Genomic DNA, 21,270 nt, shown 5'->3' on the forward strand with positions numbered 1-21,270 from the left:
TACATGTATGACATGACATCAAAAGAAAAGGCCCGGGCGGTTCAAATACTTCTATCCAGCTGTACCGGGCTCTCATGTGCTGCCTCGGGTTCTACGGGGCTCTAATTAGTTTAACTATGACACTAGAGAGTTCCACTTCTGAAAGTTCTGGCCACCTCATAAATGGAAATATTCCAATGAGAATCGCCGTATGTTAAGTCTAAAGAAATCATTGAATGGTTAAGATTGTAACCGCTTTAAACCTAAGGATCATCACATCATGTTGGATTATTCACTTCCGGTATAATTTACGTGCACGTAAACCCGTACGTAAATGTGAAAAGTTACGTACGGTTTCGTGAAACACCCCCTACGTAACTTACGTGCACTTAGTTACGTGCACGTAAATATTTACGGATACCCGTAACTTTACGCACGCGTCGTGAAACGGCACCCAGGGTTACATGGGTTACAATTGTAATACTATATTTAACACACACACTTACTTAGCTGATGTTAACGATATCTTTCTCTCGGAGACTGTACATGAAATTATAATTATTAAATTTCCAATTTTCATTTTCTCATTTGCCTTTTGGAGAAAATGAAACGAGCTAACATCTATGTATTAAAAAACTTCGCCCCGGGGACTTTCTGAACTTTTATTTGTTATCAAATGAAACTTTATTTTGAAATACAGACAGTACGATCTATTCTATTACGTTTCCATATGTATTAAAACCCTATATCGATCTGATTTGTATTTTTATGTGAATCTTAGGGGCTCATCTCTATTTTTTGCCTTATACACAGATACACAGATTGTATTCTGACTTTAAGACTATAGGAAAATCCTCTGCTGCCAGCTCAGTACGGTTTGAACAAATTCTGACAGGAGCAGGGACATACAAAGTATTATCTTAGTGGGTGTTAGAATAACATTAATAGTTAATAGTTGAGATGAAAAGTAAAGGCATATATTCCCAATTAGAGTAATTACGTGTTTTCACAACATTAATATGATAATTAATCAATTATATTAAATATTTTTTTTACTACTGGTGTCTATGGAGATTTTAATACTTCTGTTTTACTGAACAAAATGCTGTTAAAATACTACAACCACATTGTTTAACCTGGAACACTACAGTTAAGGAGTAACACCTGAGTCACATGTAGGCCAAGACAACTGTCATTCCTGGTAATCTTACAGAAATGAGTATGCTTTAAAACGTAAACAAGATATTTTATACTGAAATTAAATGAGATATCGTATATACCAGATGTGTATACAATATAGTTTCATATAAACAGGGAGGCAATGATGGTACAGTGTATAGGTATATATACTACAGGAAACACAAATACAATGTACCCCTGTCATCGCTATACAGATTTTTGATTAGTCCAACATTCCAATAATTCATACATGCGATACCATGTCATAAAACCAACATACATTAAAAAGCTGCTAGAAGCCACGCTAAAAAAATTATGCCAGACAATGTCTAAAATATTATGCATATAGTGATACGAATTTGAGAAACAATATTAAAACAATTACAATATATCCATTACTCAAAATTAATTTATGTTTCACTTATATATCTAAACAGCATATATGTAACAGATATTGTATCATTTATATTTATACATACATTTGTATATACTATTAAGCGCTTAATAATAGTTCTACAGTCCCCTGTGGTCCTTATACATACATTTGTATATACTATTAAGCGCTTAATAATAGTTCTACAGTCCCTTGTGGTCGCTATACCTACAGTTGTACTATAAAGCACTCAATAACAGTTCTACAGTCCCCTGTGGTCGCTATACATACATTTGTACTATAAAGCACACACTAATAGTTCTACAGTCCCCTGTGGTCGCTATACCTACATTTGTACTATAAAGCACTCAATAACAGTTCTACAGTCCCCTGTGATCGCTATACAAACAATGTACTTTAAAAGACACAAAGATATTTCTGCAATCCCCTGAGGTAGCCATGTGTCTGTGGTTTAGGAGAAGAAATAGCCAGACAGACAGACTTTCTTTATTTCCTCCTTTAGGAGATTTCATACGTCAAAATAATTTTACAAAATGTATATTACTTTATATGTCAACACAGTTTTGAGAAATCTGTACTTAATAATGACGTATTTGACATTCAAATAATTGCATTATACAATGTATCATCATGATACAGAATGTTCACTACATTCTCTTATTCCTCATAGTACCTTTAGATATATATACGTATACATTTATATATTAAAGTCATATAATGTAACACTGTGCGTTAGAATCGAAAGAGTGGTGAGTTTACAATGAAACACGATAACACTGCGCTAAATCAGAAGAGTATAAGACATAACATGAATGAGAAACAAGATAAAGTATTGGATTAAAAAAAAAAATCCGCCGTGCCGTAACAGCGACTGACATAGTCGTCTGCCGTGACCAGGATTCGAACCTGGGTTGTCGCGGCCACAACGCGAAGTACTAACCACTATACGATCACGGCTGTATAGGCGGATATGTATGTTAGATAACCTACACAGACTTAACTTACCACGTGAACCTAAACAATGGTAATCGTTGATAACATGTATTTGGGGCTACACACATAGTTATCTCAGAAGTATCTAAGAGGAACAAGGTCCGGTAGCAAATGTGGGAGTAGAAATAACCTAAATGGGTGGGGCGTTTGTACTTTTTTTTATCATAACAATGATACACAATAAAAGGATTTAAACTTACAATAACAATGTTTGAGTTTATCGATTGAAAAATCAAAGTTTTCATTTATTATGCAATGTAAAATGATGAATGGTTTTGTTAAGTGAATTTCGAATGCAGCAAGATTAACATCAAACAATCAAAACATAATTTCAACATTTTTTGCAATGTGAAATATTGAAGAAATATAATGAATATTTTCAAAACAAATTCTCAATTTGCATTTAAACGTGAGCTACATGTATATATAATAAGCAAAAATTATTTCGTTTCCTTCGATTGGCTCTTTGTTTCATTACATTTGCAGAAATCATTCTCAAAGATGCGCACGTATGTTCTGATAATATGGATCAATGTCATTATTGCTATAAAAATTGTACAGTTGTACACACGAAAACTGCGCTGTGATATCTGAGCTACATATCTGGTTCAGTGTCACTGTAAAACCATTGTAGGAGATATCAGATATCTAACCTTTACCTATCATTAAGATTCCTCCACGTTTTGTTTTTTGTCAAACCTTCCATTTACTTCCGGTTATTATCTCACCGTCTGAATCTTTCATCTTCACCCCACTCCCGCCACGTGACTAACAAAGGGTCTGGTTCGGAGGAGAGCTTGTCTTCAGTTGTCTGCTGGCGGCAACTCCTGCAGTTTGTTGCATTCCGAAGTTATACGAGGTAAGTATGCTCTGTTGAACACTATATATGTGTTGTAGTATTTTTATGATTTATAGCCCAATTGTACTGTCTCGTCATCATATAAGCGTTTATGACGATATGTTCTATTTTAGATTTACGCATAAATTAATAAAAAAAGCTAATTATAAGCATTTTTTTTCTTTTTTTTTGTAACAATGTTTGTTCATTTCATTTAAGTCTAGTTATTCTTTTTTTTTTTATAAATTTCTTTGTTTGAATATTCGCGTTAAATATCTTTGATTCAGTCCAAATTCTGAAAACATTTTGTCGAGGAAATGTTGATTACAGTAATGTGCGGTGTATGCTTATAACATAATGTGCAATAATTGAAAATTCTTGTACCATTGATACTTTTAGTTTTTAACGAAGTATTACACAAGAAAAGTCATTTCATAAGAAATGTATTCAGTTTCTGATTTATTCAGAAATTATGACGAAACTTCTGCATTTACAAATAAGATAGATAATAGGTACTTATTTTGTGGCATGAAAGACACTAAATTTAACTGTTTATGTTGCCCATGACTAACTGAAAGTATTTCTGATAGTGATGCGTTACACATATTCTTCTTATCACCTGAGGAGAGATTACCAGTCACTAAACATTGAAGAGGTCACGAATCTTTGTTATGTTACCTATGTCTGATTGTGCTGGGTTATGAGCACCGTGCACGTGACCCGGCAGCGTAATCAGGAACCAGGTGCCCATACCGGATGACCTTGGAGCCTTGGGGATCTCCTCCCTACGAAATACACAGCGCATTAGGGGAAACTTCAATTCGCTTTTGATAATATACATATGTTACTACGGAAAGACCTAGCTGGTTGTTTCAACATTTTTGGAAGTGTTACAATTTGTTCCCATTTATTCTTTTCATCTTGACACGCATGATTGGGACTACAGTGCACCTCTATGGTCTGTACAGTACAATCCGACAAATCAAAACGGAGTTTGCATACACAAACTTGAATGTGCGTTATTTCGGAGGCTGTTCTTCCATTTCGATTGATAGGAAAACATCCGACCATTACCTTGAAATAAATTGTGTACAGTGAAATATGTCTAATCGGAATAGACCAATAACAAATATTGCTGTTGAGAATATGTACAATGTTTTTGAATTACGTAATTTTATTTTTATTTTATACAATAAACAGCTGGAAATAATTGACAGCTTAGTTTAAGCAAGAACCTTGTATACACGAAGGATGACACTGGAATATTACCCTAGATAAAGAGTTACTGACATAAATGCATTTACCTGCACTCGAGACGTGTTACGTGAGAACGCTTCGTCTTCCGACACACATGATTTATATGTAGGTTTATGAAAAAAATTATTTAAACCTTACGATAAGATAATTAAACCTCATGTTAAGATAATTAAACCTTATATTAAGATAATCAAACCTCATGTTAAGATAATTAAACCTTATGTTAGGATAATTAAATCTCACATTAAGATAATTAAATCTTACGTTAAGATAATTAAACCTCATGTTAAGATATTAAAACCTTACGTTAAGATAATTAAACCTTATGTTAAGATAATTAAATCTCACATTGAGATAATTAAATCTTACGTTAAGATAATTAAACCTCATGTTAAGATATTAAAACCTTACGTTAAGATAATTAAACCTTATGTTAAGATAATCAAACCTCATGTTAAGATAATTAAACCTTATGCTAATATAATTATATCTCACATTAAGATAATTAAACCTTAGATTAAGGTAATTAAATCTCACGTTAAGATAATTAAACCTTACGTTAAGATAATTAAACCTCATGTTCAGATATTAAAACCTTATGTTAAGATAATTTAACCTTATGTTAAGATAATTAAATCTCACGTTAAGATAATTAAACCTAACGTTAAGATATTTAAACCTCATGTTAAGATAATTAAACCTTACGTTAAGATAATTGAAACTCCCATTAAGATAACTAAATCTAACGTTAAGATGATTAAACCTCATATTAAGATGATTAAACCTTACGGTAAGATAAATATACTTTATGTTAAGATCTTTAAACATCCCGTTAAGATAATTAAACCTTAAGATAATTAAACCTTACGTTAAGATTATTCTCCCATTAAGATAATTAGATTTTACAGTAAGATAATTAAACCTCACGTTAGGAAAATAAACCTCAGGTTAAGAAAATTAAACCTAACGTTACGATAATTAAATTTCACAGTTTAGATAATTAAACCTTACGTTAAGATAATTAAACTTCACATTAAGATAATTAAATCTCAAATAAATAAACTTTATGTTAAGATAATTGAACCTTCTGCTAAGATAATTAAACCTCACGTTATGATAATTAAACCTTACGTTAAGAGAATTGAACCTCTCGTTAAGATAATAAAACCTTACATTAAGATTTAATTAAACCTTACGTTAAGATAATTTAACCTTACATTAAGATGTTATCAAACTTCACACTAAGATAATTTAATCTCAAAGAAACAAACCTTAAGTTAGGTTAATTGAACCTCCCGTTAAGATAATGAAACCTTACATTAAGATAGTTAAACCTCACGTTAAGATAATTGAACTGGATGCTTATTGTCATTACTTCACTTGTAGGCGATGATGACTTTGCTGGTGTCCTCTTTATCATTCCATTTCCTGGCTATAGTAGTGATAGTAGCAGCATTTGAAGGTAAGCCTATGACGAATGTAGCTGTAGGTCACATTTGTCGATAACTTTCTCCTGGAATGTACGTAAGTAGTATTACATTGTATACAACTGAGTTTAGACAGTGGGACATGAGCACTGATCAGCTAGATTACATATCAGGCTCAGGACGAATACATTTAATGCTGATGATGCAGGTGGTGTTTATTAATTACTGCACTTATATTAGGAAGCGGCATGAGCTGTTTTGTGATATCCATAAATTTGCAAGTATACTACAATAATGTATACTGAAAACATTTTTTTTGATAATGATGGAAATATTGTGTGGTTTGTTATTTTTCCTGAAATAGTGTGTACTAAGATACAATTCTACATCGTATGTAGACATTGCTATTTGGTACATTATTGAGCTGCGATACAGCTGTAGAAGTTCATTTTAGTTAAATTTACTTCCCGATTCACATTGTTAGCATTTGCATGTTTTGTTTCCTCTTGTGCTATCGATGCAACTGCTGACGAAATCGTTTACGAATCCATGTTTTGTTCATCAAAAAGACATTAATTTCTTTTTGTATTTCAGATAACCATGTAGTTAGAGAATTCAAAAATATACAGCATGATTTTGGAAAATGGAAGTTATCGTTACACCCAGTGTATGCGACTACAAAGGAGGTGTATGATTTCAACGACAAGTTGGAATCTCTAGATCCTGATGAGTTTGACAGGATGAAGGTCAGTACAACAACACTTTCTAGTCTTAATTCGTCAAGCTATCATAACGAAACAACATTAATATAACTCTTCAATAGAATAGTTGCATTACACCATTTCTATTTTATTTCAAAAACTGTAAATCACATAATTTTCAGTCATAGGACATATCACGTTTGCATAGTGTTCACTGAGCTTTAAAACACAAATATTTACTATGCAAGTCAAAACTATTTCTAGTGCAGAATCTTCTTTAAGGGCGAAAATATAACTTTCTCTTTTACAGTAAAAAAATATGTTTATACATGTTGAAATTCCTGATAAATACGTTTTCATTGTAACTTATGAGTAAAAAATATTGAAGGATTTATCACAATATATGAGTAACATCAATCACACATTATTATAAATAAAGACATATTACGTTGATTTAATTACTATCAGTGTTCATATCTATTATCATACCACCATGGTGCTCTGTTTCATTGGTGGTCTCTACTTTATTAATACCAATAGTGTTCCAGTGCAATGAGTGAAATTTAAGCAGCATTATCTATTAATTCAGTATAATAGTATCTTTTCATTCAATTGTATGTCCGTTACAAAAAATACTGATACATTTAATGACTCTAAATTAACTTTCATACGAGATATTTGAATATTCATGATTTTGTAAATCTTTTGAGTTGAGATCTGTTTCATTGCACGGTAATTAACAGTCTCCTGAGATGAGTTCACACTATCTTACACGAAAGGCAGAACGTGCCTACTAACATGGTTTTTATATCGGCTACAGTCGATGGCTGAAGTCTTTGCTGGAAGATTACAACGATTACCGTATGAAAAAATGCCAAACGAAACGCAGGTTGATTACGACATTCTAAAACACACACTGCAGACATTCCTGGGCGGATACAAATGGCGCCTGTACGTATGTTTACCATGTTGGGTCATGCACACTCGTTTTGTTGTATTTTTATCGTGTTAAATCTCTTACAAAACCACCAAACAAAAGCGAAAAATATTGATGATGTAGTTATTATTGTTTTATAAACATACATGTATGTTACTAGAATTGTAAAGATTTGTGTTTTGGATACCCTTTCGATCACCCCTAACAATAACGTCTCACCTTTGCTAGACTCTGAGATGTATGAATACAGTACAGCATTAGCAGGGAATGGTCCCATCTACCTGGCCATGCATGATTATAACATACATTCGCAGTTTTCATGATGACATTGCAAACTGATTGTCATTATAAATTGTTCGTTTTCCTTAAAACTGAAATTGCCTCTTAATGAACATGTTGATTAAGATTATTTAAAAACATCTAATAATCAGATATGGGCCTATGAATTCCGTGAGCATCCTCGATGGACCCGTTCGTCTCCCACGCACGGTTGTAGAGCACGCACCTCTCTCAACCAAGGGGGATTTCGTCGACTTTTATGAAAGAGTTCAAGCCTTCCCTCGAATGGTAATGTATACAACATTTGATCTACGTCATATGACATGTACTGAGTATGCTACAGTTGACTAGTAACTTACTGTTGTGTCCCATTTATCCTAATGTCACTCCCTCTTACTTACCATCCGAATGTCCCACAACCGCCCCCAATAATAGGAATGCCACTCGCTACACCATCTTAAATCCTAATGCTCCTCCGTCTAGTCTCCACTCGTCCGGATGTCCCTCTCTAAACATCAACAATGAGAAAGTTCCTCTCTCTGATCTCCACTGTTCCAAATGCCCCACTCCTCAGTCCCCACTAACTCGAATATCAATTTCTCCCACAACTACTGCTTATCCCACATTTAAGATACCGTTAATCTAAATGTCTATCTCTTCAACATCTACTATCAAAACGTCCTACTCTAAAGCTTCAACTAATTTGAATGTCTGTCTTTCCTAACATTACTATGCTCTCTCCAGTATCTTATATCATAATGTCTTGCTGTCCAGCCAGTATTTTATGGACAGACTGGTCTTTTCATATACTAAAGTGTTCAAGTACTCCAACAGCCATTTTACAGTCCAAACAACTTTTCTGAGAACGAATGTTACTGGATTTTCGAGACTCTCTCCGTATATAAATCGACAATGAACTAAAGGAAAAGGAGAGGAAATGTGTTATGGATGCAGGGGAACGATTATTCAAGAATGCTAATGATACCGAGGCTTTCGTGGAAAGCATGAGAAACAAGGACACTGCGAGAAAGAGGAAATCGGACATCAAAATATTCACGATTATCTGATGTCTCAAAATGAGTGGAGATCTCCGGAGTCTGTTGACTCGGTTCAGTCGGCGGATGCCATGGCCAGGTTCTTCATGAACGTCAGAAAAAATGATAAATCTGAGTACAACCATCAAGTCTGAGGTGTTTACAATCCAGCATTAACCGTTATCTACAGGAGAAACACTTCGACGTCAATATTTGACCGATTTTGTTTCTTTTAAAGGAAAGTTTATTATATGACCATTTTGATATCACAACCCCAATCAGGACCCTCGGGATGATATGGGATGAGTAATCAAAATGGTCATATAATAATCTCTAAGTATGAAATATTAGTATGTTAACATTGCATTGTATATGATATTTGATATGAAATATTGATATGTTGATATCATGTTACAGATAGATCAGCATAAAGAAAACCTGAAGAAAGCTGTTTTATACAACCGTACACATCACCGAGTATCAATGGTTTGTTTTATAATGTAAACACTATAATATCGAGGCTATTTCTAGACTAGCGATTACTAATCATACGTGTAGTACCAACAATATACAGTACAGTATACTTCCATTAAGGATCAATGTCCTACTGCACTATGGTTTTTAGTAAATACATACATAGAGTATTTCCCTCTAACTTACGTTTCGATATAACTGTAGCAAAGTTGGGCCAGTCTTACTGCTGTTTCGATATAACTGTAGCAAAGTTGGGCCAGTCTTACTGCTGTTTCGATATAACTGTAGCAAAGTTGGGCCAGTCTTACTGCTGTTTCGATATAACTGTAGCAAAGTTGGGCCAGTCTTACTGCTGTTTCGATATAACTGTAGCAAAGTTGGGCCAGTCTTACTGCTGTTTCGATATAACTGTAGCAAAGTTGGGCCAGTCTTACTGCTGTTTCGATATAACTGTAGCAAAGTTGGGCCAGTCTTACTGCTGTTTCGATATAACTGTAGCAAAGTTGGGCCAGTCTTACTGCTGTTTCGATATAACTGTAGCAAAGTTGGGCCAGTCTTACTGCTGTTTCGATATAACTGTAGCAAAGTTGGGCCAGTCTTACTGCTGTTTCGATATAACTGTAGCAAAGTTGGGCCAGTCTTACTGCTGTTTCGATATAACTGTAGCAAAGTTGGGCCAGTCTTACTGCTGTTTCGATATAACTGTAGCAAAGTTGGGCCAGTCTTACTGCTGTTTCGATATAACTGTAGCAAAGTTGGGCCAGTCTTACTGCTGTTTCGATATAACTGTAGCAAAGTTGGGCCAGTCTTACTGCTGTTTCGATATAACTGTAGCAAAGTTGGGCCAGTCTTACTGCTGTTTCGATATAACTGTAGCAAAGTTGGGCCAGTCTTACTGCTGTTTCGATATAACTGTAGCCAGGACACTTCCGTTTACCAGGTAGCTCAATTAGTTATAGCGATAGTATAATAATTTGAAGTGAATTGTTCAGAATTCTAACTGTTATTGATAATATTTTGATTATTTCATTTTTATTATTTCTAATCAAAGTCCTGCAAGGTACGGGTTTATTTCGGAAATGATTTATCTAAGCTACAGTTATACCAAAAATATTTTGTTTAACACTTAGTTACAGTTTGCGGCAGTGGGGTCCTTAAATACGAATTTACTTCATTTTGTTCATTGCATTACCTAGTGATTTCTCATTGTATTGATTTAATTTGCGACGGATTTACGTTGAAATATAATTTGATAAAATAAATTTATATATTTTCAGTTGAAGGTCAAAGATCAATTTAAGGAAATTTTAACCAGTAAACCTGAGCATTTTATTCTGTATCAACCATACAACGACACAATTGACGGAATAGAAACTGTATCCAGTAAAGAAAGGTAGGTATCAAGGACAGACAGGTAGGCATCAAGGACAGACAGGTAGGTATCAAGGACATGCATGTATTTATCAAGGACAGACAGGAAGGTATCAAGGAAAGACAGGTAGGCATCAATGACAGACAGGTAGGTATCAAGGACAGACAGGCAGGTATCAAGGACAGACAGGTAGGTATCAAGATCAGACAGGTAGGTATCAAGGACAGAGAGGTAGACATCAGGGACAGACAGGTAGGTATCAAGGACAGACAGGTAAGCATCAATGACAGACAGGTAGGTATCAATGACAGACAGGCAGGTATCAAGGACAGACAGATAGGGATCAATGAGAGACAGGCAGGTATCAAGGACAGACAGGTATGCATCAATGACAGACAGGTAGGTATCAAGGACAGACAGGTAGGCATCAATGACAGACAGGCAGGTATCAAGGACAGACAGGTAGGGATCAATAACAGACAGGCAGGTATCAAGGACAGACAGGTATGCATCAATGACAGACAGGTAGGTATCAAGGACAGACAGGTAGGCATCAAGGACAGACAGGTAGGCATCAAGGACATACAGGTAGGCATCAAGGACAGACAGGTAGGCATTAAGATCATTAAAATGAAAACGATTTCTTGTTCAGCAAATCAAATGAAATGTGTTCTATGTAAAATGACCAAATTTATTTACCTTTATTAATTTTACTCCGTGATATAATATCAAGAACATAATTATATTGCTTATGCATTTACCACTGTGTATTAAATACGTGTGATAGTATATATCTAATGTTTAGTAAAAGTTGTGCACAGTTGTGCAGATACAACGTTAAAAAAAATGCATTTGATGTGTATACTCCTTCTATGAATTGGACTAATATACCTTTGCAGAAAAGGCTACAGGACCGGTGTTAAAGCGTGGATTAAGAAAACTATAGATGCTTACAAAAATCTGTTTCTGTATATTGAACAGGTAAGATATTTTTTCTGGAAATAACATCTCATGAAAGATGTATAATGTCATATAGGTACAAACGAATTGGGTTCACGTTGTTCCTCTCTATCCAATTAACATATAAATATATAAGAAAAAAACTATATCATACGAAGCTGTTTTCCAATAATCTTAGCTTATTTGTGAGAAATGCTTCAAATATCGTTGCCAAGACTAAAATTAACTTTATGTAACAACATGTAGCTATATACCTGGTTAACAAACATAATGTTTATGATATAAGTGTACGATACATAGCATTTCTTCCTGTGAATGTACAATCTTCTATCAAATATGCGGTGATGTGATTGGCGGAAGTCCTATTATGAAGCCAGGAGTGTGAATATACGTGTAATTGTATTACTAATTATAGACTCGTTAACATAATGAATCGATATTTTCCCGTTACAATGTATTGACATAACAAGTTTATATTTCTACAGACTTACATGAGGCATCTCCGTACTGGGTTAGGCGTATGTACCTGGGAAAATGGGCGTGAGTTTTACAGGGCAGCACTAAAATGGCACCTCACTACAGATATAACACCGCGACAAGTCAACGACATCGGGATCAGGGAAGTGAAAAGAATCAAGGAGAAAATGACGGAGGTATGTTTTGTACGATACAATTGTGTATTCATCCGAATTCTAAGATTTTCCCTGAAGACGTGATTTATTTAACCTCATTGACTTTGGACATTCATATGCGTTACAGTGAATTCGCTCAATATAGGGGTGGGTGGTTCGACGTCAAGAAAGAGGTATGCGTACCGTTATGTTACTAAGTCTGTTTCATTTAACGTGTTTGCTATGTCATTGGAATGATGGTATCAATTCTATCACTAGAACGGTCCAGCTGATTTACTACCTGTACTTCATATCTTTCAGTTCACTCACGATTTTTAGTTTTTATTTCGTGGCCAGGTCTTACGTCGCATAGGATTTAAGGGAACCATTCGTGAATTTACCACCTCCATCAAGGGTGACCCTAACTATACAGTTAGCAGTACGGTGAGTTTAGATATTATTTTGAATATTCATAGATACATTTCCTATTAGATTTTCAATTGCGTTTAGATATATTACGAATTTTAATTGATAATTATTTGCAGACGGTTTCAGGTTTTCACTTTTAATCGTGAATGAACGTGTACTTCAGTGAGCAAATTTATGCTCTTGATTCTTTTATCACTTAATGCTTGGGTCATTTTTGGCCTCATAAAAAGTAAAACATTTAACTTGAATTTATTTACCAATTTCTTTTATAAACATCATATTGGTTAATTGAGGTTATCATTCTTTGTGCATATTTGTCCAATTCGCATGCGTAAATGCCCTACCGTAGCAACGAACTTGCGTCACTATGCAGAAATAGCAGTGTTTTTGACCTAGCATGCAGACATGAAAGCCTTCGCATGTGACAAACACAAAATCCTTTCTGCGAATGGACACTAGTTCACTGTATTACGATGTTTAAGCACGTGAAATTTGTTTTGTTTGTTGCATGTGGAGGCTTTTAAAAATTGAAGTGTGTTTCGTTTATTTCCTTCAGAATTGCCTATTTTCAACCAAATAGCGCAAAACAGACAATATTCACGCGTAATCTTATGGAAATGCGGGTTTATGTCTCTCTTTGTTATGCCAGATCTCCTAAACCAGTTGTCGAATGAATTTGAAATTTCGTATGTGCATACTTCATTTATTCCAGATTACGAATATACGTGTAACAACTAATTCACAATCCCCGATGAGGCCGAAAATGACCTTTAACGACCCCAGTACTTTATTACCTTTACATATTATACCGTCTGCAGTGATACCTTTAGTATTGTCAAAAAGTTAGTGTATTGCACGTGAATACATTATTTTGCGTTATTACTTAAAAGTGTGTTTTCAGGACACAATTTAATTTGATCAACACAAGTGTAACGACGCCAATTGTGAGAAATGTTTGTAATTTTTATATCTTTTTCTTTTCAGCATTCAATTTTAAATTTGTATAGAGATATTATCAAAGACAAAATTGTTCCCGCCCTTCCGAGATTGTTTAAAGTTATCCCTAAACTGCCAATAAGGTAAGAACATATTTTACTGGTATATTTCGACTTATTTCGTTTGTCATTGTATCAGTCCTATGCATTGCATATACAATATGTTCTTACATGATGTAGTATAATGCATGTCATGAATATTCATAAGCTATTTAAAGCTTTTGGAAATGTAAATATTTAAAGAAGAAACAAACAACTGCCAAATGTCTATCATGAAGATTGTTGTTACAAAAGGAATCATGAAATAACTTAAGGATCTCCGTACCACTGCCAAAAACTTTAACCTGCATGACAACAACAATAAAACAGGTATATCATGTAACTCAATGAGTTTTTCTGAAAAGAGGCAAACATCTTGGTGAGTTTAAATGAAAAAAACGATAAAGATGAAATTAAAAAAAAATGATATCAAAAACGGAATAAAAACGCAATGTAGTTAAGGCTGGAATTGGTGACCTGGACATGCGATCACAATACACCTAACAAATTGAGCAACTTGATCAGTGGTAGTTCTCGGCCCAGACCGACATTTTTTATTTTCAAGATATAGTTAATGGGAGATATCGTATACATGAAAAACATTAAATTCGCCAGTGTTGTTTGCCTTAAGTGGGAAAGTGATACTTCGCAGACCACTCACTTACAAAATCTTTTCAAAACAGAGTTTATATTGTCGATAATGATATCATGTATTTTATTGAATGTATTAGATAACAGTTTTTCTCTGGCCTATATACTATAGGGTAGCACCAAGCCGTAGCGACGGTATATTTGCTGGCTATGAGGCTGGGTCTAAGGATGGGTTACAGTCGGCGGTGTTTTACGTGAACCTCTTCCGACCTACTGATGTGTATGTATAGACTATATTAGACCTTCTGATGTGTATGTATAGACTATATTAGACCTACTGATGTGTATGTATAGACTATATTAGACCTACTGATGTGTATATATAGACTATATTAGACCTACTGATGTGTATGTATAGACTATATAAGACCTACTGATGTGTATGTATAGACTATATTAGGCCTACTGATGTGTATGTATAGACTATATTAGACCTACTGATGTGTATGTATAGACTATACTAGACGCAGTGTCATGTGTTGACTTTAGCTAACATGACATTTAAAATTCCTAGGTTTTGCACTGACACCTTTAATGTTAGCATAACTGTCGTATGTTGCTATCTATATTGTGTCATAGTGTGTCATTAGTTGCAAAAGCATTTCTTAACGATATAAGAAAAAAACTTGCTTGCTTCTTACCAATGTGGTACCATATCATTTCTATTTTCACATAGTATTGATGAAGTTAATCGAGGACTGTTTTAGCTCTGTCGAGTTAAGATTAACGCCAGTGGTCTGACTTCTCCTATATCTCGGACTCTATGACGACATGTCTAGCGTCTTTGCTCTGACATTGCTATTCGTACGAATGATACGTAATTTCATATGTCAATGCTATCGTCACGTGGTTAAGGACATCACCATCTCTTTCAGTATTGCTTGTCTTTTCACGTTACTACATTAAGTTTCGAGGTATAAAAGCTGTAATACATGTAGTTAACTGATGTTTAAATGTATTGTAGGTCAATCCCAGATTTCATACCTATAGCGCTGCATGAAACATTGCCAGGCTACCATCTACAAGTAAGACGAATGCTTAAAACTTTGACTCGTTAACTGTTATATACTTTTTCATAAAGAAATGCGTTCAACACAGCACTTTTTAATAACTTTGTATGTAATAGTAACTGTCATCATCTTTCGGAAATGAGGATATACTGTACGCATTTGATTGACATACATAATTATTTTATAAGATACGTTTTACTTAGTATCGGACGCTATGATAGCTTATGATATACATACTTCTGTACTGACCTGAGGGTGTAAACTGTGGTCAATGTAAAACCTGGGTCATTCCTTGCAGAGGTCGAGCCAAGCGGTAGCACGGTTACCCCTTTTCCGTAAGCACAGTAAAGGAAGCTTTAAGTATTACCGAGTTCCTTTCGACTTCCCAGATTACAACGTGTTTGCTGAGGTAAGTTAGGTCCTTTCTCTTTACATGCTTTTTGATTTTGCCAATTCTTAGGACAACAATTGTAACAGAACGCAATGTTTGACAATACACACTAAGTCTGCTATATTGCTGACGTATACCTCAAATGTGGAGTCCACTTTTGACAGTAGGAACTACTGCTGTATACAGATCATAGCATACTTTTCCCCAGAAATCATTTTCAGATAGGAGCAAGCATTCCGAATTAGACAGCTAACGTTTGTTTGATTCCTGAGCTAATATGTAAAGGTTTCTTACTGAATATTATGAATATAATGATATTGTATTGAAAGTCTTGACAAACATAATCAGAATGTTGTGAATGATTTCTTGTGATATCACTTACATGTATGTTGAGCTAATATATCGTTTCAAGATCAGCCTAATCGTAAATGTGCATTGATTTCATAGCATAACCAGCCTTCACAGTGTTTTCATATTCCTCATGCAATCTAATCTTTGAAGAATAAATATGAAAGATTAAAAAATGAATTATGGACACGTAAACCAATCCTATGTTGTGTGTGACCACACAGGGTTGGGCTCTGTACGCGGAAGCCTTGGGCGAGACGATGGAACTATATAAAGATGACTACTATTTGTAAGTAGACTTATGGCATATATTGATATTATACCATTAATATGATATTCTCTAATCGTTAGGTGTTTTGTGGATAAGTAATATTTAAAATAGAAATACATCGTTAAAATGTTATTGATTGCATTACAACATAACTTTTTTATACGATTCGTAATAAAGAACAAATTGTCAATAAGGTTTGTTTGGCCAACGACAACCATGGTTATCTCCCTTTTACCATTATGCTGAGAACTGATGATGGTGTCACTAAAACACACCAAACATTCATGGTTTTTAATATATATATTTTTTTTTAGAATTTCCAATTTTCTTCTCATATATATTTTTGGGTTGTTATTTAGGCTGGGACGCTACAGCTCTGAACTTTTCCGCGCATGCCTACTGGTTGTTGATACGGGTATTCACTATTACAGGTAAGCGTTGTTATAGTAAATAAGACTATTAAGAAAACGTACAACGTAAAGGAACAAATGTGTTAAGGTTGTCTGTTCATGTTATAACGAGGTTTTACATGTAAAACAAGTATTGTTTGACAGGTTGTTAAATGTAGCTCCGGCATAATAACGTTTACAAATCAAATTGTTTTATAAAAGTTTTACGTAATTGGATCCTAATTTATGAACATGATTTCCAATTTGTAGGAATTTGTTCGCGGTTAGTCGGGAATGGATTTATCAAATGACAGTTTGGCAATAGTAATTATAGAAGGTTAAAAAACACTTTCAGCATAATTTAACACCAAATTCATTATGAACATCTAGTATTCCATGTACACTGGTTGATTTTTCAAAAATGATGCAAATTTTGGCGGCCATTCTTTTAGATGGCATTTCGACCCCTTTATCCAATAAACTCAGCTTGGTAACTCCCATATGCAGATCCAGCACCCTTTAATGTAATAAAAAAAAACTTGTGTTGCCAAATTCTTCTAAGACATGCCCAATGAAATATCTTTTTCCGAAATATGGCCTTGTCTATTAGAACATTATCAGATCAGAAATGTGGCTGTTATTTTTGACCTGATGGTTTCCATGCAATATTTTTCCCAAAAATATTTTCCGTAAATGTATATATTATCTTATTAGATTATTCTCATACAACGTGATTATGATTGTTTAAACAAATATTAAAACTTGTACAGCTGGAGCAGAGATCGTGCCGTGGATTACCTTTTGACTCATTCTACGTTTGGACTTGACCTGTTAGAGAACATAGTGGACAGGATAGTCACGTGGCCTGGACAAGCTTGTGGTGCAAAGATAGGAGAACTTAAGATCTGGGAGCTGAGGCGTAGGGCGGAACGGAAACTTGGTAACTATCATTTCCATTACAGTTAAATAAATTATCTACTTAAAAAAAAACACGGAAAATTACCGCAATATATACACTTATTGATGATCAGTATGCACCGACTGGCAAAAGATTATTAAATATGTCACTAAATATAAACGAAAGAAAGATAATTAAAAAAAGTACACACTCATTGAAAACATACTCCAATAATAAGTATGAACTCGTGAAATTATTGTTTATTATTCTTACTTTAGATACGTTCATATTGTTTCAGATTGGAAGTTCGACATTAGAGAATTTCACGCGGAACTACTGCGACATGGTGATGTGCCATTACAAGCACTGGAGAAGATCGTTGACATTTGGATTAACAAAACAGCGAACAGCACTGTATGTGGGTCAGCATCATCTCTCCAGTACTGGGGACCTTTCAAGTTATTAATAACAGTTATTATCCTTTTTATAATAGTTTAAAAAATCCAAATAGTTTAGTAAATACCTTTACGAACTGAAATGTATTGTTTAAATGGATACATTGCGATGAGAAAATAAGGGATGCATTACAGCAAACCATATCTAATTTATTCTCGCATGGGTTCTTATTCTGTTAATTAACTCATTTTGTATTCAGCTTCTAATATGTGTTACAGAGAGGGTTTAAATGTGCACCAATGACATGTTAACAAGAGCGTTCTGGTGCATTAAACAAGAATACATAGTTCACGAACTGATATCCAGTATGTAAACGGAAAACACTTTCCCTAAATGAATGTTTGGAGACGTCATTGTTTCCCAGGAGAATGACATAAATACATACAGTTATATAGGTTTATGATAAATATCTTTTTAGAAAACCTTATTTCCTAAATAAAGTGAACCCAGTTTTCACATTTACCTCTTTAGATTGCCATTTATTAATTTCACAATCTATAACCCTTATATTTCGCTGTTTATTTTCACTTCAACCTTAGAAATGATTTAAGCGAAGCAAAACCTATAAAGTCATTGTGCACGGATTAAATCGGAAAGTTTTTCACGAAAGTTTTCATTTTCCTATATTTCTTCACAAAAGGCTTGGTGTATTATGCCTTGAAATCTATTTCAGTAGAACCTATGCGGAGCAAGAGTGAGGATGAATAGGGTTTATTTTGTTTACATGGAAGAATTTAAATTTTTAAATGAATTTTTAATTCATCATAAGAAGTTTTGCAAATAGTATTAAAAATATCCTGAGGTAACCCGAGGGTTTCGTGAATATTGAAACGAATACGAACATCATATCATATCCATGTTTTTTAACCAGGAAGAATGATATAGTATCTTTGAGGCCGATTTTTTCCAATAATTCCCCTAGATCTAGTAAAAATTATGTGGTAATATATCGACCTCAGTACATAGCTATGTTACCTTCATCACAGAGAAACTTTATCTCAAATACATGTTATCGCTTAAATAAACATGTTCATTGAAGTAAAATCTCAAGTAACATTTTGAATGTGAACATATATTTATCGTGGTATCCATCAGATAAAAAACACTTTCAGAGAATTTGAAAAGTACATTGATTTTTTTATCATATATTTTGATAATTTTATAAACCACCATTACACGTTTTTCATTCAAACAGTCTACTTAAGCTACACTATACGTAAGTGCCTTATAAGCGGGTTTTAACGCACCATATAAGCTAATGCCTCATCAAAGTTTATCATACCTGATCGGAATGCAGAGAAAAAATGCCATTTTCTTATATATAAATACATATTGTAACAGTAATATACGTAACAACTGTAAAAGATATACACAAGTGACAAATCAAATATGTATGATAATTTTTATTATTGTATCTTATTTTGTGTATATCATGTACATTATTCGCATAATTTGCATATATAGTATTATGATGAAGGAATGTAGTGTACATGCACAGTACTATGATTCACGATACAAATATCAATACAGTTAATGTCCTTATACTTTCACTATTGCAGTGTGCTTAATGGTAAGTTGTTTTACCTCAGTGAAAGTTAAAAGTGATTAGCGAACCCGTTTTTATAACATCAACACTCTGTTTTCGTGTCTGACGTAACACGGTAATAACACAACCCAATACGACATTTATCTTATTTAAAGGGTAGTGTTCCAACTCTGTATAGATATAACGTATAGAATCATGGCAATGGTATACTTAACTTGATATAACAAATACATGGTGTAGTTATAACATTGATGTGGATAATTTCGAGTTATTGCCTGTTGTGTTTTTCTTCATTTAAAACTGACACTGTGACATGTTATTCTGATTAGTTGTACCGTCTTTGCGTATTGCAGAGTTATCTTCTCTTGGGAGCAGGTATTGATTGTTACGTCATTGGTTTGTGCGAGAAAATTACGTCGTTTTCTCAAACATTGATGACGTTACTCTCACAAACAAGTGACGTAACAATCAATACCTGCTCCCAAGAGAAGATAACTCTGCAATACGCAAAGACGGAATACCCGCGTGATGATGCTGTTTTATAGAAACAAACATAACGGGAGTCCACTTCCTGTGTACTATGGAATGTTTCTGTGTAATATCGTTTCTGTATGGTTCTTTTGCATTAAATGTGAGTTTTGAACGTCGTGATGAATCGACTGATCCGAATACTCCTTTTAATATTCACGGTTTTCTGTGCATTATTAAAACTAGTAACAATACGTACACTACATAATATATTTATATATCGAAATCAGTAGAAATATCAATAACCCATGTGTATATAAATACTGTAATGCCGATATGTTCGAATCAATACAATGTCAAAATGTGTCCTTCATATACGCTTATTTATTGTATACAAAAAATACCATATTTGTTTTTATATATTTCCAGCCTTGTCATGACAATCTGAATGTCCGCAACAGGAACGGACGATTCTGCACCAAGTAGATATTTTTTGATATTTTTGAAATAAAAAGTCCCCTTGTATAGTGACGATATCATGTAGGTAAAAATGAAATTACATTTAAAGAACGCGGCTCAAATCAAAACCAGCTTATGGTAGTAAACAATCAATACATAATACAGCCATCCGTTTTTTGTGATATGGACTTGAAATAATTAATAATACTTGTGATAGATTTTTTTTTATACAAAACCCCTTAAAGTTTAGTAAGTCGCGAGTATGTCCCTTAGTAGAAAAATAAAATCTGATATTGATACACCTGCTTAATATCCTTTTGTATATAACGTTTAAACACAATAGTTCAAAATAATTATATTAATGATATTATTCATAGACCCAAATGAACAGACAACATCAAGATTATGAGTGTCATATGATGAATAGTTGTAAAATATTAAGTGAAATGTATTTTTACTATATACGTCATTTTGCACCACGGAAC

At 34.0% G+C, this 21,270-nt stretch overlaps 1 protein-coding gene and 1 non-coding gene across 2 annotated transcripts; one reads left to right on the forward strand and one right to left on the reverse strand.

Annotated features, from left to right (window-relative positions):
- Positions 1 to 2,437: 2,437 nt before the first annotated feature.
- Positions 2,438 to 2,509, reverse strand: Trnah-gug. The gene has a single exon. It is a non-coding gene; the product is annotated as a tRNA-His (tRNA).
- An 843-nt stretch (positions 2,510 to 3,352) lies between these two features.
- Positions 3,353 to 20,264, forward strand: LOC110448052. The gene is made up of 18 exons (XM_021494085.1): positions 3,353 to 3,404; positions 6,027 to 6,102; positions 6,662 to 6,813; positions 7,589 to 7,719; positions 8,137 to 8,272; positions 9,436 to 9,504; positions 10,770 to 10,885; positions 11,764 to 11,845; positions 12,310 to 12,477; positions 12,793 to 12,879; positions 13,849 to 13,943; positions 14,662 to 14,769; positions 15,514 to 15,574; positions 15,858 to 15,968; positions 16,523 to 16,587; positions 16,929 to 17,000; positions 17,729 to 17,898; positions 18,155 to 20,264. Exons 2-18 carry the CDS (start codon positions 6,030 to 6,032, stop codon positions 18,352 to 18,354), a joined length of 1,896 nt encoding a protein of 631 aa, XP_021349760.1. The 5' UTR covers positions 3,353 to 3,404; positions 6,027 to 6,029; the 3' UTR covers positions 18,355 to 20,264.
- Positions 20,265 to 21,270: the final 1,006 nt, after the last annotated feature.

This window comes from Mizuhopecten yessoensis, unplaced genomic scaffold, assembly GCF_002113885.1.
Source record: "Mizuhopecten yessoensis strain PY_sf001 unplaced genomic scaffold, ASM211388v2 scaffold3819, whole genome shotgun sequence".
Taxonomy (NCBI): domain Eukaryota; kingdom Metazoa; phylum Mollusca; class Bivalvia; order Pectinida; family Pectinidae; genus Mizuhopecten; species Mizuhopecten yessoensis.